Source organism: Pogoniulus pusillus, chromosome 28, assembly GCF_015220805.1.
Source record: "Pogoniulus pusillus isolate bPogPus1 chromosome 28, bPogPus1.pri, whole genome shotgun sequence".
Lineage (NCBI taxonomy): Eukaryota > Metazoa > Chordata > Aves > Piciformes > Lybiidae > Pogoniulus > Pogoniulus pusillus.
The window spans coordinates 9,103,447-9,129,795 of NC_087291.1; the positions used below are offsets into that span (position 1 = coordinate 9,103,447).

At 43.0% G+C, this 26,349-nt stretch overlaps 1 protein-coding gene across 3 annotated transcripts in view; it reads right to left on the reverse strand.

Annotated features, from left to right (window-relative positions):
- Positions 1 to 26,349, reverse strand: part of STK31 (serine/threonine kinase 31) — a 109,096-nt gene that overhangs the window by 51,186 nt on the left and 31,561 nt on the right. Inside the window, exon 23 of one of the 3 annotated variants that reach the window (XM_064166957.1) lies at positions 26,221 to 26,294. The exons of 1 other annotated variant lie outside the window; for it this stretch is intronic. In XM_064166957.1, the coding sequence (XP_064023027.1) occupies positions 26,221 to 26,294 (74 nt within the window). Of the gene's footprint in view, positions 1 to 26,153; positions 26,295 to 26,349 lie in introns of those variants that run through there. One more of the 3 variants, XM_064166954.1, reaches the window with a different exon arrangement.

The window sequence follows — 26,349 nt, forward strand, 5'->3', positions numbered from 1 at the left end:
TGGTCTTTACCTTAGGGAAAAGTTAGCAGAGGCAGATCCAGTATCACTTCTTCCCTCACTCCACCTCCCAGGTCACTCAGCACACACGTCTCAGCGCACCAAACATCCTAGTCCCTAACAGACTTGTCTGCACAGTTGCTTCTAGCGCCAAGCAGCTGTCACTAAAGCAAAGTTAATAATGCATGTAACCCATTTGTGGATATTGAGTCTGCAAAATGCTTCCACTTGCTCACTTTTTAGTGAAGCAATCAAAGCCATGCAAACTACTGTGTTTGGACATGCAAGCGCACACAGGCAGAAAATGCTAAGAAAATGCTTCTAATTAAAGGGTCTGATGGCGAGACATTTCCCAGCAAAAAGCATCTGGACTTCAGAACAGAAAAGCTTTAAAAGCCCTCTGTTAACTTCAAAGCATTAAGGGAGAATGGCAAAAAAATCTGGAGATACTCCAACATTTACAGATGCATTTTTCTCCCTTTGAATTAACATGTTAAGGAAAAAAAAACTAGAACACAAAGTGCAAAACCTTATTAAAAACATCACATAATGAGGCTAATCAAAGCTTAACTGGTTACATTCATTCATAATCACTACCACTGCAAAGCTTGCTACTGGAGCAGCTCAGGTCTGGAATTCCTCCCCCTGATGGTAGTACCAGCAGAAATGGTTAAAAAGCACTCCACAGCAAAACTAATTGAAAGAGAAAAAGCTTTGCAGTGGGATAGGAGAGGTGTTCAGAGGGGGAAAATTACTGCTTACAGTCTTAATATGCAAGGGGCTACTTTGAGTGCCACTATCTGTTCACTCTCTATCTCTCTCCCACACAAAGCAATTGTTCCCACTATGAGTGCTGCTGCTGAAGTTAACAAGTTAGATCCAAACAAACTTGTTGTTCATTACCTGATAAGCCCCTTGCACCAGCAGATTGGCCTATCCCCTCCTGGTGCACTTTCACAGTTGGATGAAGATGATCTAAAGCCACCTTGTCACCAGATAGGATAGAGCAGCCCCCCAGCTACATGTTCCTGTCCTGTGCCAGCAGCAGTGCTCACACAACCATCTGGCCAGTCAGATCCATGAGCTGATACACAGTTGGAAATTAACCTTGAAAAATAAGATTGCTGACACCTTAACACTAACAGAAAACAGCTAGATGAAAACAGATTCAGCTCACTGCACAGCTGCCCTTAAGTCAATGCTGGCACAAGGAAAGGGGCAGAAATAGGTAGGGCAAGCAAAGGGCAGCAGCAAGCATTTCTAGATGTGGCACAGACTACGATGAACTTCATCTGTCGCTGAACTAGCCCCTGAAATCAAGCCCTGCACTGCCTGTGAGGCCCTGTCTCCCAGGCATGTTGTTTGTGATGTCTTTTGCATCAAATTGTAGGTTTAGAACAACCAGGGGCACCTACCCAAGGACTATCCCCTCAAGAAGCCCTATTCAGTCTCCTCTGCTCTATAGCCCATCCATACATTACAATGATACATAAAATTAGCTCAATCCCCAAGGATTAGCACCTGAAATAAATCACCATTTTAAAACTTCTCAGACCACATGAAAGCACAAAGAATCCTTCTCTTTCAGTGTAGCTTCTCCTGAGGACATTCCTTTTATGACCATGTTCAGCTCTGGCTTAATGTAACTGGGAGACCCAGTGCAAGTTGCACAAACACAAGTGTGCAAGATTGGTATAAGGTGGTGATAAATGAAATGTGGAAAATTACCTGAGTGCCATTTATTATCAAAAGACTATTGATTCCTCATCAGCTCAGCAGCTAACGATTACTGGCTTCATCATGGTATGCAACAAGCTTAGCGCTGCCAACTCTACAGAATCTCCCACCAGAGATGCAAGTACAACATATTCAAAATGAGGGACGGTTAATTTGGGACATCTAAACCACAGATTAAACTCTGTCCTTCGAAGGACTTTCTCAGTACTCAGGGAAGAACTGAGTTACATGGGATGAAAGCCACTCCAAGAAAGGAAAGGTCCAAGGATTAAGACACTATCAGAATATAGGCACTCAAGGTCCATGTAAGCATCCTTTTGATGAGAATAAGCATTGTGTTGGTCCTCATGTGAATGCAACAGATAGAGAGAATGCAACCAAAGCTCAGGATTATGTTTTTATCACACTTCAGGGCTGTAGGATCTCCATAAGAGACAATTCAAACAAAAAGCCAGAGAAACAGTATACCTTCCAGTTTCTGAAAATGAAACCAATCAGAGAGCAATTATCAAAGTTTCAGCTATTTTTTCCCCTTTGAAAATAGAACAAAGCAGCAGATGATGAGATAGTTGTAAAAACAAATGATTCAGGCTGTAACATGTCTCTAACCTGAATTTAAAACAGTGTTGCAGTGGGGGGGGGGTGAGGGAAGTTGCCAACCAGCCAATAAAGGAGGTTTTGCCTTTTATTTGATTACTAGCATGAAAGTCACTGAATCCCAACTCTCCTGATGAATCATTGAGAGTGGGTTAACATAAACCACCACTCTACATTTTTTTGTTTCTCCAGAGTTACGTGTTACAGCCCAATAAAGCATATTTTTCTTGAGTCATCAAGTAGTCAGCTATCAGCATTGGATTTATTCTCATTTGCTGAAAAGTGTTAAGGAAAATCCACTTAAGCCTAATCATTGCTGAAGCAGACAAGAAAGCTAACTTGTTCTGGCAATGGAAAAGGGAAACATTTTTAAGCTATCACACAACATAGCTGCTTGTGAATTTATAAATAAATAAAATAATAAATCAACAAGCCATGGTCCTTTCTCAGTACCTCCTTCTCACAGCTTCCAGGAAAGCAGTAAGTCATCAACACATCTGAATATCAGAGTTTGAATCTGAAGGGATCCATTTCCTTGCCAGTGTGATTTATAGCCCTTTTATTACCACAGCTCAGAATCTATGCCTCTTTGTCTATGCCACCCATAGCCCTGTGGAGTTAACCAACAGCATCTATACAGATTGAGCTCCACAGGGGATTTTTGGTAGCTGTCAACATCCTATATGGCAATTATTTCCACAATATTTCCAAACAACTAAGCCTTAGATAGAAGCTATCACTGGGAAGAAGACTTAGATAGAAGCTATCACTGGGAAGAAGACTTAGATAGAAGCTATCCCTTTGCTAGGAGAGACAGATGCTATTAAACATAATCAAAGCAGCTGCCATGCAAACCTAAAACTCACAAAAAATATATAAGCAGGTTTATAGAAAATATCAGAAAGGGGAAAAAAAAAACCCACACACCACATCGAAACCAATCAAAACCCAATGGCTCAAGGCCAAATGTGATCACAATTTTTCCAAGTATTTTGGCACACAATAAACAACAGCCTTCACAACTGACAGCATCTGCTCTGTGCTTTTCATTCTAACCTGTGAAAGCAGGTCCTTCAGAGTGAGCCAAGAGCAGAAGCATCTCAGAAAAGACATCACATTGCACGCAGCTAATGCTATGTTTATCACTACTGCACTGAAGTAGGGAAAGTGGAATAGTGTGGTGGGTCAGGAACTCTTCACACACACACGCACATACACACCCCACAATTAAAATTTACCACACCAGCTCAGACAGCTTGAAAGATAAAGCTGTATTTTACAGCCAAGCTACACAGTCTCAAGTTGTCCCAGGGTAGGTATAGGCTGGATATTAGGAAGAAGTTCTTCACAGAGAGAGTGATTTCCCATTGGAATGGGCTGCCCAGGGAGGTGGTGGAGGCACCGTCCCTGGGGGTCTTCAAGAAAAGACTGGATGAGGCACTTAGTGCCATGATCTAGTTGACTCGACAGGGCTGGGTGCTAGGTTGGACTGGATGATCTTGGAGGTCTCTTCCAACCTGGTTGATTCTATGATTTAGAATTATATTTACACAATTTACATGTGTTTACTATTATGTACAATTTAGAAACAACACAGAAATCAAATCTTTCCCCCCCCAGCTCCCAAGACAAAGAAAGCCCAGAAGGGGCCAATGCCACTCTCCATCTCCCCATACAGAAAACCAGCAAAGCTTACATCTTATCTGGTCAGTCAAGGTTGGTGGAGATTAGAGAGAAAAGTGAAAGAACAGTGAGCAGATCCAGTGCCCAAAAGCTAAGAAAAATGAATTGTTTATATATTTGTTTTTTATACCTCTTACCAAATCAAACCAAACCAAATACAAGACTTTATCATTATTACTGTTTTACAACCAATGGTCTGCTTTAGTTAGGTTCTGCATTGGTACTTTCAGGAAAGTACCTATTTCTCCTATTGGAATATTCCAATAGCCTTGAACTGCCACAAATAGCCTTTTTGATCTTGACACACTGACTATACTGAGGCCATTGTTATCAGCTTTCCCAGAATACACAATCTGGCACTAGAAGCATGCAATCAGCCTGGGCCCCAGTTGTCAAAGTTGAAGATGAACCTTCAGCTTCATACAAGATGCATGGCAATGGGCATCAGGTGTGTTCAGCACCTTTCAGCTGCAATCAGACAAGAAGTACTTCTCCCTCCCATTTCTTATTACATCCAGTTTACTCTGTGGGTGCTTTGTCAGAACTCAGCCTTGGCAGGAAATATTCCTTCTCACAGCTGATCATCTCTTCTCATTTTTTTCTGTGAGTCTATTCTCATGCTGTTCATAGGAAAAAAAGAGCTCTTTTTCAGAAGTACAAGTGAAGGTGGTTTGGGGATATCTCCTTCCTTGGAGATATCCAAAAGCCATCTGGACATGGTCCTGGGAAACTGGCTGCAGGTAGCCCTGCCTGAAAGGGATCAGATGAACCCCAAAGGTCCCTTGCAACCTCAACCGCTTTGTGATTCTGTGATGTGCAACCTCATCTTAGGTGCCAGGAGAATGATCTATAGTTCTGAATTATAAAGAAAGGCTTCCAGTATAGAACTAACTGCACAACAACAGTCAGAATATTTGAGAGACTCATCTAAGGTATGCAGCAAGGAGGTAGTCTTCAGCTGCAGCCTTCCTCTTGGCTTAAATACCTGTATCAGTTTGGGTTTCACAGAGCAGGAGCCATTGCAGAGGCTGGCTGCTAGCAGAAACAGCTCCCAATCCTTGTACAGTAATATCACTGTCCAAGCATCCCAACTGTGCTGCAGACTAGACTCCTGCACACTCAACCATCAGAGAGGTTCCAGCCGGCTGAGTTTAGTCTGGGTGATTTCATAAGGCAGGAGGAGGCGGGGGGAGGAAGCAGGTAACACCCAAACCATCACAGCTAGAAAAGCCAGGAATGAATATAGGATGGTATTAAATAAGACATAGTAATACAGGAGAACATGAATTGTGTAATAACTGATGGTTCATTAACTCACTTCCCTTGACATTACACAGTGATGAATTGCGAGGAAAGATGCAAGAGACAAGACTATTAGCATCATTTGTGGGATAAAAGTTTGAACGAGGGAACAGGATTTTTCCTGCCTTAGGAGAAATAAGCATTCCTGCAAGTCACTGCTTCAAAACAGTAAGACTACCAAGAAGATATATCTAGAGTACTGGAAGGTAAATAATAGCTTCTCTCTTTTTTTTATTGCCATTTATAAACCCTAGATTTAAAATTCATCTAATTGCAAACAGAACGCAATCTCCTCTAAGGATTCAATTCTAAGTTTGTTGCTAATAATGAACAGTATAAATTTAATCTGAACTCCATAAAATCTCCTTCCTTTTTCTTGGCAATGGCCATAAAGAAGCACTGTGCTAATAAAGGTAGGAAAATTTATTCTTGAGGACAGCAATACAAAGATGCTGCTCTAGAAGCAATTGTAACATACATCAAAAGGCACACGTTTTATTTTTATTTCCAGACAAGAAGATTATGACTGCATAGCCTGGGCTGCTCTGAAGCACCAATGACAGACAATACATATTGGATTGCACAAGTGGCTGTAAATTAAGAAATCTTATATCTATGAGGAGAATCCATTCGGCCTAGACAAAAAGCCTGCTTGAAGACTCCATCCCCCGCAACCACAGAAGCAATTAAACCCAACCTTTTTGTTACCTGATTGTAATCATCTCATCTAGGACAACATTCTTTCTGACTTCAGCTCTTTGGAAAAGATGCAATACAACTTCAGGACAAGGACTCAGCTCTGCTCTTTATAAGCACCCAGCTTTGGTACCCTCAGCATAAGACTAGTATTGAACTGCTGGAGCAGGTGCAGAGAAGGGATCAGAGGGCAATCAGAGGGATCAAAGACGATGAGAGGGTTGAAGCACCTCCCAGTGGGGACAGGCTGAGACAGGTGGGGCTGTTCAGCCTGGAAGGGAGAAGGCACAAGGAAAACTATATAGTGGCCTTCCAATACTTGAAAGGGACCTATTAAAAAAACCCTCAGGAATGGCCTTTTTGCAAAGGCTTGTATTGATAGGATGAAAGAGAACAGCTTTAAGATTGAGGAGGGTAGATTTAGGCTAGATATTAGGAAGAAATTCTTTACTGTGAGAGTGATGGAGACACTGGAACAGGTTGCCCCCTCCCTGCAGGTGTTCAAGGCCAGGCTGGATGATGCCTTGAGCAACCTGATCTAGTGAAAGGTGTCCCTGGCTATGGCAGGGGGCTTGGAACTACATGACTTTTAAGGTCCCTTCCAAACTAAACCATTCTATGAATTTATGAAATTTATTTCCATTAGGGCACTGCACTCCACAAATCAGCATTCTCATTGCCATTAAGACAGCTGTGGGTTCTAAAACCTGAAAGGACAAAGAGTCCACCAGAGGTACCATCAGCTTGTTTGATGGGCTCAGCTGTATCATGCAGTGGGTTCATGGAGGACTAATCTCACTAAAGTCACCCCAGCATCCCCTCACTGCCAACACCTTGCTGGAGGCACCCAATACAACAGGAAGCACACCAGCACATGGAGCCATGTCAGAAAGCATGGGGCACATCTGCATAACATGAGGCCACACAGCACAGAAAAGACAGAAGCAGAGCCAGCAACAACCCTCGCAGGAGCAAGCTACTGGTTTCTGCACCAGCTGCCTTGCCTGTAAATAGCAGGTTTGGGTGTTCTGCTCCATACCATTCATTTCTGAAAGCTTCTGAGGCACTGGACACATAAGCAAGGCATGAGGACTTACTACATAAAGCCTTCTAAGAAAGAAATGAGTGAGAACAAAGAGAGATCCAGAGAGGACATCCTTGTTGGTTTCAAAAACCTACCACATAACTCAGAGAAACTAAGCCTGGGCAGGGAGCAGAAACAGGAATGAGCTGGTCAGTCTGTAGTGCCAGGAAGGAGAAGAAATGTTTTGGGGTAGTTTTTTAATGCAAAGTGTAAGTCTTTTAATAATGTCTTTGCAAGCTCACTGGCACTTCAGCAGAGAATATGCCAGGATTTCATTTTAGCACATGGTAGTGGTACAGGGTGGAGCCACCAGGAATGTGTCCCCACACTGACAGCAGATGCTCAGCAGTGCATTACAGCTATCGTCGATACCTGGACTAAATCTCTGTCACTGTCTTCTGTCGCAAGGAACATTGAACTGCATCAAAGCTTTTGAAAGCAGCAGTGCATCACCAGGCCCAATAGGGTAGATGTTACTATTATATATAGCTTCTGCACAAGACTGAGAAGGAAGAAACAGATGGAAGGACTACTCTATATCTTAGAGAATTAGACCAGATGTTTACTATGAAATTTTCTTAAGTCATACGAAAAAACTACACAAGAAGCTTAAGTTCACGGTTTTTAAGCATTAGGCAATAGCTGGAGACATTTCAGGCAGATAATTTACAGAATGAAACACAATGAAACAATTACTGCTCCAGGATTCAATCATCAAAACGCTGCAGCTAAGAATCCAGGTTATTATTCTGTTTGCTATGAGCACCTTTGTAGAACTACAGCAGAAATCTGGCCACAAAAATCTGCACTTTTCAGAAGTATGAAAATACTCAGGGAAAAAAAACCCTGAAGTTTAGATTTGTTAACCACAAACCAAGCAACTAAACAGTAAAAGTCACCAAAAGTCAACAAAAGTCCAGTGACAGGACCAGGGGGAATGGAGCAAAGCGGGAGGTGAATAGATTCAGATTGGACATGAGCAGGAAGTTCTTCAGCATGAGAGTGGTGAGACCATGGAATAGGTTGCCCAGGGAGGTGGTTGAGGCCCCATCCCTGGAGGTGTTTAAGGCCAGGCTGGATGAGGCTGTGGGAAGCCTGATCTAGGTTAGGATGTCCCTGCCCATGACAGGGGGATTGGAACTGGCTGATCCTTGTGGTCCCTTCCAACCCTGACTGATTCTGTGAGAAAAAAAACCAAATTAATTGAAGCAACAAAAAAGGCTCTCTCCATTTTCAAGCTGTAGTCTCTCTCACTCAATAAAATCCAAAGTACTACTGCAACAGTTACCCAAAGGTATTATTCTTTGCTCTGCCCTTCCTTTTCCACACACACCCCCCCCCCCCCCCCCCCCCATTCAAGTAATGCCCCCAGTCTTTTCTTCTTCATTCTCAACACAGTTCTCTTTAGAGATGGCCCTGCTACAGCAATCAAACAGTGCTCTTTTTTCTCAGGTATCTTTTCAGTTTTGACTAACTGACTAAACTGTGGATACTCAGTGTTGGTGATGTTCTAGAGAACATCCAGATCGCAGATCACCTCAATCAAACCACACAGAATAAACATTTCCAGTTCAACCCCCTACTGATCAACATTCAGAGCAACAAACACACATCTCCTCGTAGTGCCGTACAGCCCAACAGGAACAAAAACCACCCAACACTTGCATCAGCACTGACTCTTGAGACCTAATGTCAAGAATAAACACACAAAGCTGTGACATTTACTTCTAAATACATTTCATTACTACCTGACTGGAAGTCACAGTGTTGGTACTTTCTACTTCATCAGTAGTATAAGCAAGTAGCTTCACAGCTTTGCACTCAGCAAGAACAAGATGAGCATTGGATATAACTTCAGGATCTCCGTGACATTCATTTAATCTTTGATACTCGGTTTGGCACCCACAGTCAAACAACACTTCTGAGATTAGGCCCTGAACAGATAGAGCTAAAAAGCAAGATAAAACAAGATGAAGGTTTCAGCAGCACAAAGCCAGTGGTGGGTGAAGGTGAGGTTTTGAGCAGTTCTCTTCTAAATGTCTGCTAAGGCACAGGACACTGATTGAACACAACTGTGTTTGAATGGCTGCTCTGACAACAGTAATTAGTCCTACAGTTGCTACATGCAGGTGTCTAATTACCAGGGTCTCACTACCTACATGTTAGTATTAGATTGGCTTTACCCTTTTGTGGACTTCCACTGATGTGTGTTCAGACTTGATAGGGACAGTACCATTGAGAAGGCAGATCTTTGCTCTTCAGGGTTTTAGTCACTCAAAGCAAGTGGAGGGAAACACTGACATGCGCACACCCCAGGCTAAGCATTCACAGGAGAGCAAACAGACTGTGCAAGGGTTACTCACTAAGGCAAGTCCTGAAGGAAGCAAGGATGCCCATTAACTCCTATCTCCCAGGACACACATCCCCTTTAACCAGGCAAGCCCAGATCAGGAATACAATTTTCACTTATTCAGGACAGCATCTAAACTATGTGCACTCTGCCAAGGCTATTTTTAAAACATGGTTGCTATTTGCATTAGATCAAAACCTCCACATCACAGCTTTCTAGTGTGGCAGCCACTCCACCCAGTTCAGTGTCACCAGCACTTGCTGACAGTGCACTCTGTGCCCTCATCCAGATCACTGATGAATATATTGACCAGAACTTGTCCCACTACTGACCCATGTGGGACCCCACTACTCACTAGACTCCATTCCACTGACCACAACTCTCTGGCTTCTTTCCTTCAACCAGTTCCCAATCCACCTTACTATCTGATCATCCAGACCACTGCCTCAGTTTAGCCAGAAGGATGCTGAGGGAGACAGAGTCAAATGCTTTACTGAAATCAAGATAAATCACATCCACTGCCTTATCATCAATCCACCGGGTTATGTCCTCATAAATGGCTACCAGGTTGGTCCAAAATGACTGCCCCTTGGCAAAACCACGTTGACTGCTCCCAGTGACCCCATTGTCCTTGATATGCAGTGTTAGGCACAATTTGCCTGAAAATTGCTTTCCAACAGAGGAAGCTGTACCACACAAAGAGATCTGCCAGTGGAGTAGAGCAGAACATCAGAACTGTCAAAGGCCTGAGCAAGGCTCACCCAGACAACCTCAAACCCATGCATATGTGCATTTCCTCAATGCAGGATTTTATGTGACCTCTGTCTCCCCCAATGAAAGCAATATCTCTGTCTACAAAGCAGGACCCTTGCTTTTATTCATCAAGATTTCAGAAACAAAAATACATTCCAAGCAATTACCCTCAGAGAAAAGGCAACAGCAAAACTGGAATGCATTAGCCATAAATGAGGCAATTAAGTTTAACCTTTGCTAACCTGGTAGGTCAATGGTGTAAGCAGTATGCCAGGAGTTATTTGGGTCCTATAGATGCCCTTTAAAAACCCAATTATCTGGAAATGAGTGACTCTGTCAGATGACAATATGGCAGTCCTTCAGAAAGTGGTGGGAGGGCAGTGAGGGTGTCTCTCTGCCTGGCCCCCATGCAGCTTTCCAGTATAATTGAACAACTCTCACTGTTCAAAGGAAGACAGAGGTTTGTTTCAGAGGAAGGTCTCTGGAATTAATTACACTGCCTCTTACCAGGGAACAGCAAGGCGCTGTTCACAGCACTGGCACCGTTCAAAGCACTGCAAAGCATTGCTTCCATGCTATGTCAATATGTGAGCAGGTTTTTAAGAGAGACAGAATAAAAGTACAGAAGGAAAGCAAAAGGAAGAACAGATGCAGCAAGCTGTGTAAGAGTGCCAAGTCTTCCAAAAATGCCAGGACGAGACAGAACTAACTGAGCTTGAGTTACTAAAACCACAAAAGAAAGCACTAAAACAGCCATCAGGGCACACATGTAAACTACAGTTACAGTGCAGGTAGGACTGTCACAGAAAGGGAAAGGTGTGCCTTCATATCTGTTTGGCTTTCAAAACTAAGATATTCATCTATGGGCTACTTGAGGAAAAAAAAAAGGAATAAAAAAGCAACACATCAATCCCACCCCAGTAACTTCTTCAGATGACACAGTAGGTCTCACAGCAGGCATCTTAATCAAGGATGAGAGTCTAGGTCCCAAATATAGGCCTGGGCTCAGTTCTTTTTGCCTCAGCCCTGATTTAGGTCTGTGAAGCAATCTAAATGGCCTTGGTCCAAAACTACACCACCCTTTTCAACAGCAGAGGGCAGGAAAACAGTGAAGTGCTGCAAAATAATTGTATGCTCAGCTTTGACACAGACAGGATGACCACAGCTTTGGAAAACAAAACATCACTATCACAGCACACAATGTAAGTAAAACAAGCAGTAAACCCAGCCACATCCATCAGCTCTGTAACTATCCCACACAGCCCCACTCCCCAAAACCCTTTAAAAGCAGTCATTAGTTTCTCACCCCAGATTCAGATTTACAACAGTAGACTGTTTTCTCCAAGGACACCTTTACAGCACTCTTGCTCCTCAACAGCTACTGGTCTGTATCAGCAGCTGGTCCATGCCAGGCTGTTACACAGGTGAGCTGAACAAAAGGCATCTCCCTCCCGGGGTGCTGCACATTTAATGAGCTGGGATCTCTTAACAGGAGTAATTTTTTTAATGTTGTATTTATTAGAGCTCTCAATAAAAGCAAGAGACCGTTAATTAAGCTGCTTTTCAATTGGTTACACTATCAGAACTCCCTATGGCACCCTATGCATTTTCCTGTGTTTAATGGCAGTAACATTTGGTGTAGCTGATCTTCTCATCAGAAAGCTTTACAGTTTCCTTTTGGAGAAAAATGTATCTGCAGTAAAAGTGACCCTGTGGTCTTTTCAATGAATTGTAAGGCAAAGACTGCATTGAGCTCTTCTCAGCAACACCAGTCTCCCCTGTTATTAACTTCCCACTTAGTCCACTTAATGTATGCCTCACTGACACTGGACCTAGCAGCTTGTTTCTTACAAATGCTTAAACAAAGTCCTACTAATTCATCTCTGGCTTTTTTTCCATTGCTATGTTTTTTTCCATTTCATTAACTGCTTAGATATGGTTTTTCCTCCCATTTATGTTATCTCAGCAGTAGTTTTTATGCACCTCAAGCCACCTCCTGTTCAATAATCACCAAGGTCTCAATGCTGCCACTGGCTCCATGTTGATTCAGTCCTGCTGAGACGGTCTAGGATTAGGCCTGCTCACGCTACAGCCTGGACATGCACTGCCATCAGCTTAGAAAGCAAAAAACATTAGTACAAAGGGCACAAACCTATGATCTCTACTTAGTGCTTCTGAAATCAATAAGAGCTCTTGTTCAGATCTGACCTTTAATAAAGCTACACAGGACAACAACAAAAAAAAACCACAAAGCCCAAAGATTACTAACAAGCAGTGCTGGTAAATCTCAAAAGCCTAAGGAACACTCTTTGGAAAACAACAGCAAATGAGCAGGGTAGACCAAACCTAAGTATTTGGCATCACTATAGCTCTGTGATGCAAGCTCAGCAGAGCAGACTTCCTTATTTGCAGATAACATGTTGAAAGTCAGCTCCTCTGCCACTAGGCTTTACCCACTTTGATGAACTGGCAATGACATTAAAGAAATCATAGAATGGTTTAGGTTTGAAGAGACCTCAAAGATCATACAGTTATAACCCACTGCCATAGGCAGGGACACCTCCCACTAGAACAGGTTGCTCAAGGCCTCATCCAACCTCTAATTCATATTCAACATCAAAGTTGAGACAATACAAAAGTTTGAGTTGTTTGGGTTTGGCATTAAAATAATGTGCAACAGGTAGAACCTGACTTCTTGGGAAACTAAACTGTCTTTAGCTATCAGACTGAGAAAGACTTTTCAGATCTCTTCAGCCTTAAGTTCATGTGACTGTGTTTAGCTGGGCTGTATTGGGAGTAGTTCATCATATACACTAAGGTCAAGGGGCATGACCTTTATCTCACCCTTCTTGAAAAACAAATATTGTATTTAATTCTACCTCAAATCAGTCACTTCTTCAGCACCTTGGAACATTTCCTGTCCTCCTGAAATCACCACAAAGTTTTTACTGCCAAGCATCATAAAGATGGTGTTCACAGGCCTGTTTGCACACATGCTTTCTAGTCTGAGATTTCTTCTTTTCTGCATATGCTTAAGCATCACTTCACATGGCAGAAGTAACCCTAACAGTTTAGACACATCAACAGTCCAGTGGTTCTACATCTAGTGCCCAGCCACAATTCTTACTAGACATCATTCAGAGACAAGCTTGATTTCTGCATCTTCCAAAGCCTAATGTTTCAGCCCTCTGTACCACTGCTTTTCAAAATAAACCTTTGCCCACAGCTCATGGCTCTGCTTCTATTTTTGTAGTGCATCACATGATGTTCAGGACCTTGCAGACCATCAGCAGCATTCTCCCTCTCTATGATTCTAGCAGTGCACAACCAGCACCTGTCCGTTTGTGACATGCTCCTACTGCTTAAACTCCAGGAGCGCTGCGTGAAGTTGGTACAAATTAATCCTTCGGTCCAACTACACACAACTGCCAGAACTTGCATGGAAAATGATATTAAATGCCTTCAGGAGTGAACAGCTTCAACCTCTCCCTGGAAATCCAGCAGCTTCAGAAAAACAGGTGCCAAGCAGTCCTGTCACTTGGAAGTCTGAAACCCATCACAGCAATGGGTAGCAGAAGATACCTCAAGTATCAGGAGGGAAAAAACGGAGGCAAAGAGGAACAGCACCAAAAATAGAAAACACTCATCCTAAAAGACTCTGAATCAAAAAGTACCTTTAATAACAATCCCCAGAAATCACAATGTTCCTTCAAGGGAATGCCCATGCTGACAATCAGACTGAAGGAAAATTCTAGACGTAGCATTTGAGTTTGGAACTGTTTAAATCTTTGCATTTAGGTTTATGCTAAACCAAATTTGCCTGTGTAACGCACAGAAAAAGTAATCAAGGAATTACTTCTATTCATCTGTTTGGGTTATTCTTGCCTCACAGTGCTGGAACAGACACTGAATTCCCTACTCATTTTCAAAAAAAAAACCCAAAAAACCCAAATGATTGCCAGTTTGTTTCCACACTCAAGCCCGATATAAAAACAAGGATCCCACACACTCCTTGGCAGCTTTCACGAAGTGACTCTATTTTGGAACAATTTACATTAATATGGACCTTCTTCTGCAGGGGCTCAGCAAACAAAAATAAAACAAACCAACCAACCAAAATAAAACAAACAAAAAGCAAGGATTACAAACTCCTGTTCTATTTTATGTCCTGGAAAGGCAGCCCAAAGGATTTGCTTTGTTCAATCTAAGACTTCTTTTCGCTTGGCACTTTTGTCAACGAAACTCAGGGATGTTGGCAGTGTTCCACCTTTCCTTCCCAAAAAAACCCTACAAATACTGGGTAGGAAATAGGGTTCTGAATGTTTAGCTGCAATAGCTTTTCTCCCTTCTGTCAGGATTTTAAGAGTAATCTATTTTGCTGTAAAATCATAAAAGAGAACTGTAAATGGTCTCAGAACAAAGAATCATGCTGCCTCAGCTCACAGATTCATTTGCTTGTAATGTGTGATCCCACTAGCACTCCACTCCTTCAGATCAAATTGGGTAGGCAAGATAATTTTGTAATATGAAAGCATACAGAAGTAGGAATCTGAGATGTCATTCTAATACAACTTAGAAGAGTAACAAGAAAGTCCAACTCTTCTTGCCTTTTGCACTTGACTAAATCAGTCACTTCGGAGCTGCACGTTTGTTTGCAAATGCTGTCTCTACCACAAGAAGCTTCAATTAAATTAGTAATTAATTTGGTCTAATAGAAGTTACACTATTTCTATGCAGACCTACTTGGTTTTATTCAACAGAGTTTCACTTGCTTCATCTTTTTAATCAGCTTAAGCAAAATCAATACATGAGAGCTGATGCAGGCTGTTGGTAGTTGAAGGATTCTAAGTCATTTAGTGAATTTGGAAAAAAACCCAAAGTCTGCCCAAATTGACATTTTCTCTTATCTGAGAATCAATCATTTGACTTGTGAGGAGAGGTTGAGGGATGTATCACTTCACTCCACAGCATTAAATGACTAATTAATGTTTTCCAGGTAACATTTTAAGTGAGGAAAAGAACTTAGATAATAACAACTCGTCAGAGCTTGAAGAAAACCTGCTACACAGAATAGCCACAGCGGTTTAGCAAACATGAGCTCCCACAAGCTGCTCCACACCAACAAGTTTGATGTAGTTTTGACTCATCTTCCCTCTCTTCCCACTCACTCCCCAAAAGATTTAAGTGTTTATCATTCAGATCTTCCATTCAATATTTCCTTCAGGTCTTCTTGTGTCTCCTTCACTCATTCTTTGTCCTCTTAAAATCGTCTCCTGTCCTTCTCTCCCTTTGTGTCCTGCCTACTCCCACCTCACTCTTCCCATTCCTCTCCAAGTCCATTCCCAGGCTCTTGTAAATGTGACTGCCCAGAAGCAGAAAGGGAAAACCCAGGCATCAAGGGAACCTTGCTGCCTAAGCCTAACCTAAAATAGACTGACACGGGAGCAATTAGAATGCAATTTTATGTAATAAGATGATTTATTCATTAGTACAAGGGAGGGATAAATGCTTACAGCTGATGAGAGAAGCAGGTCTGTTACAGCTGTCAGTTCCACCAGCAAAATGTATTAGTCATTTAATTACTTTTCTTTTTAAAAAGACACCCCAAAAGCATCCCATAATTACATGTATATGCCCTTCCTCATAGAAAGCAGCTTTGCACAGAGTTATTTGCAACAATTAAAGCATCATGAGATGACTGGTCTGTCAGTGAGTTTGATTGACCCATGTATTACCAAACCTTTTTTATTTCTTAATATGTACTCAGAAGATCTTGGAATCAAAGTATCTACTTCTCCCTAGTACAGAGGCTACTAAGCATCAGGTACTTAAAGCACACTACCACAGAGATCTACGCATAGAGAGTTGTATTATTTTCCAAGGATAGCTGCTTTAATAGAACTCAGCTCTGAATTCTTCCCTGCTTTCAAAGCAGTCTCAGCATAGAAGTCTGAGTATCAACACCTAAAGCACCTCTAAAGTTGGATTTCCAACTAACGCTGCTTTGTCTCAGAAAAAGATCATCATGAGTAACATCTGCATCACTAATGACACATGGAAGAGATTTGGTTCATTATCTCACACTAGCCACAAAGTCTGAGACTCTGTAGAAAGTAAAGAGCACCTGCTTTGTCTTTCAGCAATTATGACAACAGAGAACACTTTCCCCTTTACAGTAGCTCCCAGGTAGAATTCACAGCAAATGGGAGCACTTAAAGCCTGTCCCAATGCTATCTGCTGGAGAACAATAGAAACAGACCTCAAGCAAAACCATAGACCCAAACACAGACTTAGCACTTAGTGGGAACGAAGTAGCAGGAAGAAAGTGTAGAAAGGACCCTTGCCAAGCATCAGGTCTCCTGGGCCGTTCCATTCCCCACTTCATGCCTGCTCTTTGAGACTTCTGTGTCCTTCAGAATATGAAATTATGGGCTAAGTACCAAGGAAGGGTTCTTACTGCAGAAACACTTCAGATGGTTCACTTCAAGCAAGGTTCTCTAACTGTATGGGCCAGACCTCGCTCTTACGCTTCACCACCCAGCAGTGGAGAGCATGAGCAGCACCACTGCACTGTTATGGGGGGCTGGTTTGTTTTCACATCTGACCTCGCAATTATATTGGCACATGTAACCCTGTTAACACTTCAGACAGTGAGATTACACCCCTAAGATTCAGTTGTGATGGAAAGGAAGACAACTGGCAGTTTGTGGCATCCACTAAGATTGGTAAAAAGACATCACACACTGAATGGAGTGAGGCTTGAGACCAGAAAAGTGAAGTGTGACAATAGGAAATGACAAAAAACAAGGGAGACTACATTCTGTGTCCATGGATGTCTGTGCACAAGGACAAGTTGTTAGGGTTTCAGACTGCTTTGACACCTGATCTAGGTAAATTGCTAAGAACAGAACCTCATCTTTGAAAGATAGTGAAGAGCAACAATCTGTCGAGCAGGTGCTCTGTTTCCAAGAGCAGCTGTGATAGGTGTGAGCTGTATCTTTAAAAAATGGTTAAAAAAAATGAGGCAAGAACACCTACTTGATTTTCTTTACAACTCCGATCATTAACTTCTGCCACTAAATACATCATCATTATGCTCATTTCTGAGAAAGAAAGCTGTCAGAAAAATAAACCCTTTTAAAAACTATATGAATCTATCTGCCCAGTGTTGCAAATGCCATTGGCAGCAGGCCCTTCCTGCAAGGACACTTCATTCGCCCTCACTGGAAGGAAACAATCCACCACTGTAAGATACTGTTCAAGCAGCAGGTACAAAACCACAGTGGCAGAGGTGTTCACCTCTATTTAAACCACAGAAGCACTACACAGAAAGAAGTCATGTCATACAACACACTTTGCTCTCTACCTCACAAGAAAACATCAGCATGAAAGGCAGCAGTTCAACATGTGGAGCTCCTGAAGGGAGGCTGTGACCAGGTGGGGTTGGTCTCTTCTGCCAGGCAAGCAGCAACAGCACAAGGGGACACAGTCTCAGGTTTTGCTGGGGGAGGTCTAGGCTGGATGTTAGGAGGAAATTGTTGGCAGAGAGAGTGATTGGCATTGGAATTGGCTGCCCAGGGAGGTGGTGGAGTTGCCATCCCTGGAGGTCTTCAAGAAAAGCCTGGATGAGGCACTTAGTGCCATAGTCTTGTTGATTGGATAGGGCTGGGCGATAGTTTGGACTGCATGATCTTGGAGGTCTCTTCCAACATGGTTCATTCTCTTCCAGCCTGGTTGATTCTATGATTCTATGTGAACAGACTGACATTTGCACAGACCAAGTGGGCTATAGGGAAGAGATTTCTCAGAAGAATTCCCATTCATTTCAGTTAACACTCCCTGGAAATTCATCCAGGCATGTCCTGAAAGCTCTTGCCAATGGATGGCTGACATTTCCCTTGCAGCATCTGCAGCAGGTGTCTTCCACTTTTCTCTTCTGCCTCTACACCAGTCCTGTAAAGCTGCATTCACAGGGAAAATAGCCAAAAGACACACAGTGGAAGCAAGAGACTCGGTGCAGAGGAAGACAAGATTAAGCAAAATGCACAGACTGCAGACTGAAAGTGAGATTGAGATGTATCACAACTCCTTTTCCACCCTGCTCCTGCATGGGGCTGAACATTCATTGGCAAGGGAGAAACGGCACAGCTGAGGTGAACTGGTCTGTTAACATCATTTCAAAAGGTCACTGAGACTTAGCCAAGGAGGTCCATGTCAACACCACCTCCTTTTGCCTCTCACACACCAAATCTAAATGGTGCTAATGAACTAAACCTAATCTGCAGAAAACACTGGCACTGATCTCTGGATGATTGTTGTCTATGCCATCACAGAACATTTTTAACTGGAAAAGACAAACCTCACAATTAAAAAGGTGTCAGTAGGACAGTGTCAACTTATGCCAAACTAATTCCCAGTGCATTTGGATATTTTGGCATGGCACAGCAGTATGAAACTTGGCATCTCACTGGAATTCAGAAGAAGTTTCTCCTCACTTTCATATTTAAACCAGTCCAGAAAAGGAAGATGGAAAGTGTTCAAAGAGCAAAACAATAACAGCAAACTGCACCATGCCAGAAAAAATCCAAACACAAACAAACAAGCCAGAGTAACAAAACCCACAGAAAACCAGCCCACCACATTAAGAACTGAAAAAAAAAAAAATCCTCACAAACACATGAACCAAACCAATGTCACTGCCAAAACGTCAGCAGCTCTTCAGTTTTTACATCATGTTAAGCCATTAAAGGTGAAGATATTTAACAAGGCTAAATGCAGGGTTCTACACTTTGGCCACAACAACTCCAAGCAGCACTACAGGCTGGGGACAGAGAGGCTGGAGAGCATCCAGGCAGAAAGGGACCTGGGGTGCTGGTATATAGTAGCTGAACATGAACCAACAGTGTGCCCAGGTGGCTAAGCGACCAAATGGCATCCTGGCCTATATCAGGAACACCATGGCCAGCAGGACAAGTGAGTATCCATGTACTCAACAGTGGTCAGGCCACACCTTAAGTACTATGCCCAGTTCTGGGCTCCTCAAGAGAGATGTTGAGGTAGTGGAATATGTCCAGAGAAGTGCAATGAAGCTGGTGAGGGGCCTGGAATATAGCCCTGTGAGGAGAGGCTAACAGAGATGGGGTTATTTACCCTGGAGAAGAGGAGGCTCATTGCTGTCTACAACTGCCTGAAAGGACACTGTAGTCAGGTGGGGGTCAGTCTCTTCTCCCAGGCAACCAGCAACAGAATGAGAGAACACAATACTCAAGTTGTGTCAGAGGAGGCATAGGCTGGATGTCAGGAGGAAGTTGTTGGCAGAGAGAGTGATTGGCATTGGAAAGGGCTGCCCAGGAAGGAGGTGGAGTCGCCACCCCTGGAGGCGTTCAAGAAAAGACTGGATGAGGCACTTAGTGCCATGGTCTATTGACTGGATAGGGCTGGGTGCTAAGTTGGACTGGATGATCTTGGAGGTCTCTCCCAACCTGTTTGATTCTATGATCTATGCCCTGCTTCTAGGAGTCCTAAGTTAATGCCACCTCAGTAAAAGACAGCCTTCTCTCCAACACATTTAGTGGAAGGCAAAAGGGAAGAACCCATCAGCCCATCAGGACAAGTAAGAGCTTCCAGAAGGCACAAAGCAGAAGTACACTGCTGTGGAAATAACAGCTTATTGTCTTGTTAACAGGCATCAGAAACTCCCCCAGAGACCCAGCACCGATGAGGAGAGAGAAAGGACACAACGGAAAGATGCCACAGAAGAACTCTTCCTACCCATTGCACCATTTCAAAGCTTCTGTTGCACACAAACCCTCACACAGCTAATGAACTCTGACAGGGAATTCCTTTCACTTGAATGGCAAACTTGGCAGTAATTTATCACAGTTTGGGGAGCTGCCCATAAGCAATGGGATCAATCTGACTCAGGGAAACAGTTTCGTTTCCAGTAATCATTTGCATTTCACTTTGCTACCCTAGAGTTACCATTTCTTCATATTGAGTGAAATTTCAGTAGTGCATACCTTCCAGAACTATAATCCTCTTCCTTCACCAATGGTCCATCAAGTTTCACTTCCATGAAAAGCAGTCTTTCAGAAATCTCTCTCAAATGTAAGAGCAGCTGCATATTTCCTTTCCCCTTGGATTTTAGATGCATTTCTTTACATGCTTGGCTTTTTTATCAAGATCTTTTTTTCACATTGTGTAATAACAGAGACTTCCTCAGTGTGCTTGGTGAAGGCTGTTATTAGTTCAACAAACACCAAGCAGAAAAGTTACATCAGTAATAACTTTAAAGGATACTTTCAGTCCTAAACATAATGTCCTGCTGCCTCTCTCTCAAAGGTACACTTCTCCTCCTGTTTTCCATTAATGCCATGAAAGTTTGCATCATTATTTAGGTCAACCTTTTTTAAAAGTCTGCAAGCAACATTACCTGAGTAACATTTCATCTTCAGTTCCAATCAAGAAACACTGCATGACTACCAAAAAGCCACCAAGTTCACATGACAGTGCCCAGATATTGCCTAGTACTTTCAGACTTCAGCATTATGTTAGTAGGTGGCAGGTACTGTTGCTGCCGTGGCACCTAAAGAGATGTTCCAGAATGAACCACACCTTGAGTACTGTGTCCAGTTCTGGGCCCCTCAATTCAAGAAAGATGTTGAGGTACTGGAACATGTCCAGAGAAGGGCAACGAAGCTGGTGAGGGGCCTGGAGCACAAATCCTATGAGGAGAGGCTGAGGGAGCTGGGCCTGTTTAGCCTGGAGAAGAGGAGGCTCAGGGGTGATCTTATTACTGTCTACAACTACCTGAAGGGACATTGTAGCCAGGTGGGGGTTGGCCTCTTCTCCCAGGTAACCAGCAATAGAACAAGGGGACACAGTCTCAAGTTGTACCAGGGTAGGTATAGGCTGGATGTTAGGAGGAAGTTTTTCACAGAGAGAGTGATTTCCCATTGGAATGGGCTGCCCAGGGAGGTGGTGGAGGCACCGTCCCTGGGGGTCTTCAAGAAAAGACTGGATGAGGCACTCAGTGACATGGTCTAGTTGACTGGCTAGGGCTGGGTGATAGGTTGGACTCGATGATCTTGGAGGTCTCTTCCAACCTGGTTGATTCTATGATTCTATGATTCTATGAAATCACATCTCTTGAGGATCTTAAGCTGAAAAGGCACCCACAGAGAGCAATGAAAATATTACATTTTCTCTAACTGAAGGAGACAGTGACCACTCCAGGGCCTGATAGCACTGGCTTAACGTTAAGTAAATGCTGATTGCTTACTGTTTGGGTCAGCCCAGGATCCCTCTGCCTGTTCACTGGTCTATGTGGGAAGTCACCTTCAGCAAATGAACAGAGGCATCTCAAAACAACTTGTACAGAGTATGAATCTGTTGGCTGGGGCTGTGCTCATCTGATAATCTGCATGGCTTCAGCAGCAAGTGCTCCACCGAGGCACAGGAAGCTGTTTCACAGATTTAAAAGGTCAGAGGCACATATTTACTACGTATAGGCAGGACCAATCAAACCTGCATTCTATCACTGGAGTGAGACAAGAAAATTCTGCCACCTTACTGTTGAACTATTTATCTGATTGTATACTAAAAAAAGACATGAATAGACTTATGAATCATGAAGTGAGAGCAACAGCAGCAGATGATGAAAATTCATGACTCAGGCTACTAAGATTACCATGTTCCAAATTACACTACTTGCTTTTCTTTTATTTATTCCTTTGAAGCTAATATAATTCGTAGATGTCATCAATTAAATGACAGTCCTACATGAACTTCCAAAAGGTAAAAACTGAGTCATGATGTTGAGCCAAAAAGCTCAAAAGGTTAACTTTATAAATGCCCTAAGGCACACCAAGCTAGTCTGCCACTATGCTCTGACTGGAAGATGGTTTGTAGTTTCAATAAATCAAGTTTGGCCTCTTGGCCCATCTAACAGCACTAACAGGATGCTTCCTCCTACTACATTCTTGCAAAGAACTGAAGCAGAATCTTCTTGTAGAGCTCAGGAAGCTGTCAGGAAACAACACTGCTTTGCTGTGCTTTGAAATGGGTGGGATGCGTAGACACTATCAAGGACTTTCCAGATGTGTTACTTACAACAAGTTTCAGTGCACACTTCTTAACCTTCCTATCAAAAGCTGTGTTTTCTTAGACTTTCACTGAAACAGAGACACTTTGGAAGGAAAAGGCAGTATTTAAACAAAGTCACTGGTATGCAGTATCTCCTTGAGATGCCTCCACCATTTCAGTCTTACTAGTGGGAGCAGATAACTATAAAACAGAGTGAGGTTTTCAATCCTATCTTTCTGGTTTAGCTACTTGCCTAGTAAAACTGGAGGACAATACACAGCACACACCACAACAAGGCTGGAAGCATTGTAATAGTAAGTTAGAGGAAAAAAGGCTGCTCTATAACAAGCCACTACAGCATACCAGAACCACAGAAAACATCCAGTTGGAAGAGACCTCAAAGACCATCCATTCCAACCCTTGACCCAGCACTGAAAGGTCAACACTAAACCATGTCTCCAAGAGCCAGGTCCACACTCTGCTTAAACACTTCCAGGGATGGTGACTCCACCACTGCCCTGAGCAGACTACTCCAATATTAGAGAACCCTCTCTGTGAAGAAGTATTTTCCAACACCCATCCCCACCCCAGGCACAGCCTGCCCAACCATGCACTCCCCAGTATTAAAAGAATTCCCTACCTATGGGAAGGTAATGACCATGGGTGTTCTTCCCAGAAAAAGTCACATACCATCCTTGTCAAAAACCCTCTGCTGTGTTCTACCTGAAACCACTGCAAAAAAAGATGGCACACATGAACTGTCCAAGGCCTGCCTCGCCCCTTGACAGAAGTTACTACTGTCAAGAAGTATCTCACGTGGGTAACAATCAGGAAGTTGTGCAGAACTTGGGAGTAATGGTGGATGAAAAGCTGGATGTGAGCCAGCAATGTGTGCCTGCAGCCCAGAAGGCCAACTGTATCCTGGGCTGCAGTTTAAGAAACACGGCCAGCAGGCCAAGGCAGGCAATTATGCCTCTCTGCTCCACTCTGGTGAGACCTCATGTGGAGTATTGTGTCCAGCCTGGTGTATTCCGCACAAAATCTACTTAAAGCAGGTCCAGAGGAGGGCCACAAAAATAATCAGAGGGTTGGAACACCTCTCCTCTGAAAGAACGCTGAGAGAGTTGGGGCTGTTCAGCCTGGAGAAGACTCGAGGGAGACTTTACTGCAGCCTTTTAATACTTAAAGGGGAACTCTGAGAAAGATGGGCTATAGTAACACGAGAAGGAATAACAGTTTAAAACTAAAAAAGGGCAGGTTTAGACCAGAGATAAGGAAGGCATTTTTGCAATGAGGGTGATGAAACACTGCCACAAACTGCCCAGACATGCGGTCAATGCTCCACCCCTCTATACATTCCAGGTGTAGGCTGGACTCTAAGCAACTTGATCCAGGTAAATACGTCCCTGTCCTTCTACCTGTTCGAACTCCTTGATGCTTAAAGATACCTTTCCACACAAAACGTTCTGTGATTTTAAGGGAACTTGAAATGCACCCAAATGTTATAAAATCCAGCATGCAAGTGAAATACCTGACCATATCTCTACAGAAGTTATAGAAAACGTGCAGAGAAAGCAGACAGTCACAGCAGTCAGTCCTTGGGCCAGTGAAGAGTTGAAAGAGGCTCCACTCATCCACATCAAAAGAAAAAATCCAAACTACAGAAATAGAAATGCAGAACAACAACAAACTTTACAACAGAACAGCGACAGCTGGAAGAACAAATCCTCTTGCTGGCAAGGACAGAGGATAAAAAAAATACAACCACACACTCACAAGGGGAACACTTCAAAAACAGGCTGGTATTCTTTATGGAATCACTATTTTGATAACTAAATTAGTATTGTGATAACTAAATTAGGAGAAGAAAAACTGCTATGGAACAGATCCGCATTTCCCAATAACAGATTTCAACTTAAGAATTCTATGAGTGGAAAGAAACAAGGCTCTTTTTTTCGGTTTTTTGTTTGTTGTTTTTTTTTAATAAAACCACTTCCAGCAGCCTCCACCTCCATCTCCTGTGGCACAACTTAAGATTTCAGGGCAAAAACCCCACAGGACAGAATTCAGATTACCCCGCTTTGCCCATCCCTCTTCTCCTCAAGGAAAAGATAGGCAGAGGAGGTAAAGAGTAACAAAAGGGCTTGCATGGAATCGGAAGAAAGCAATTTTTACAAGTAATAAAAAGCATTAAGAGAAAAGGGATTGTTGCAGGTTAGCTCCTAGTCGTAAAACCATAGAGAACTCCTCCAAAGGGATAGAGTAGCAAAGGATATCATAATCTGTTACCCCATTCCTTATCCTGTATGTTAGCTGTATAAGGGGCTGACCTAGTCATTGCTCACTCTCTTCTCCCTTGCTCCTCTTGTTGATCTGTGCTTTTAACGTCGTCTGGGTTTGCTGTGTGGGAGGGAGGCATAGATGGCAGAAGAGTGAATTTTTTTACTGTGCAATGCAGCATGTCTTGGGTCTGGCCCAGACAGGGACTGGGCCTTTGCTGGGTTGTAAATATCCCTTGCCAGGCTGTCTATCTCCTTCTCCTCTTACTACATTTTGAATCTTCATCTGCTTTTGTAAATATTATTTTATTTAATTGCCAATTCTGTGCAAGTGTTGTTCTTTTACTCCTTTGGGGTAAATTCCACATTCTGTCTGGAGCAGATCAGTTCAAAATCAGCACATGGATGTACAGAGATTGAGAGAAGGAATATATACAGCAAAACCCAGGGGTAGTTGACAGTGGATTTCCCCACAACACATTAATGCAGGACTGAAACACATGGAAGCAGGCCCAACCACACCAAGGTTTCCAGCAGCCAGCAAACAGCTCCCTGCCAGGCAGCAAGACCACAGATAGAGCTCACTGGAACTTCCTGTCTCCTTAAATAAAGGATAGGCAAGAAAGGGGAGAAAATAAGGTAACCCAGGAAAAACTTCATTGGGGATAGGGTTCCACCTGCCCACTTGTTAACCCTTTAGCCACAACATCCTGACACAGAAGTCAGCAAGATTTTAGTTTGCTGCACCCATCCAGCTCTCAACACAGCAACTCAACCAAAGTATCTTTGCTCTATCTGCCCCAAATTAATTCTCCTGGTTTCACTTCTCAGGAAGGCTAAATTCGTTCTGTACACTGAAAAGGGAGGTACTCGCACATAAGCAGTCCTCTGAGTTTTGCTAGCTCTACACACACTGCCAATTTTACACTGCACAAGGCTTCTTGCATGTTTCTTCAGTGTTTCAGCTGGTAGCACTTGCACAGTTTGCAACTGAACACTCTCCATGCAAACACAGCATAAAACCCCAAGTGTGCTAATGGCCACTTCAAATTCTTCCATCAAAGATCAAAACACTCAAAGGACTGCCTACTGGGTACATAACTCTTGAATTCTCCTCCGAGAGTTGTCCCTGTGTCTACTCTACTCCTGCCTTGGCAGCACAAGATTGGGCAGCAGGCAGTAACTCCATCCACCAGAGCATACATAACACATTACCAAAAACTTGAACTTCAGAGCTCTGACTTTCAGGTTCTGCTAACACCACAGACTGCCTTTGAGAGCTACAGAGTTATCTTATTACCAGACTAAGGACAAGGAACAGGTAGGCTGTTAAATTAGAAGGAGAAGCAGCGGCAATGCACGGAGGACTTGGTAGGTCACAGAGAGAGCACAGCAACGGTTCTCTCAGGCCCTGTCTCAAAATGAAATGAATAGCAGCCAGTCCATTACCATGGCTATCCAGCTCTAGCAGGACAGCTGTGCAACATGACCCCAAATCAAACCATTTTTTCAAGACCACCAGCAAGGGAAAAAAAAGTAAAAGATGGACAAAACAACAAAAGTACCACAGAAAAGGCAGAAACAGAACTGGTGATGTTAAGGTTGTCATCTACATTTAATTCAAATGGAAAGACTGCCTCATACCCTGACACTCATACCTTGCACCAAAAGGTCTCCAAAGTTCTACTGCAGGTTGGTTTCTTGGAGATTTTGTTCTTTGATTTGTTTTTAACTAAATCAGAAAAAAAATCACCTCACATGCTAGGTTCCACATGTAAAATCCTCTT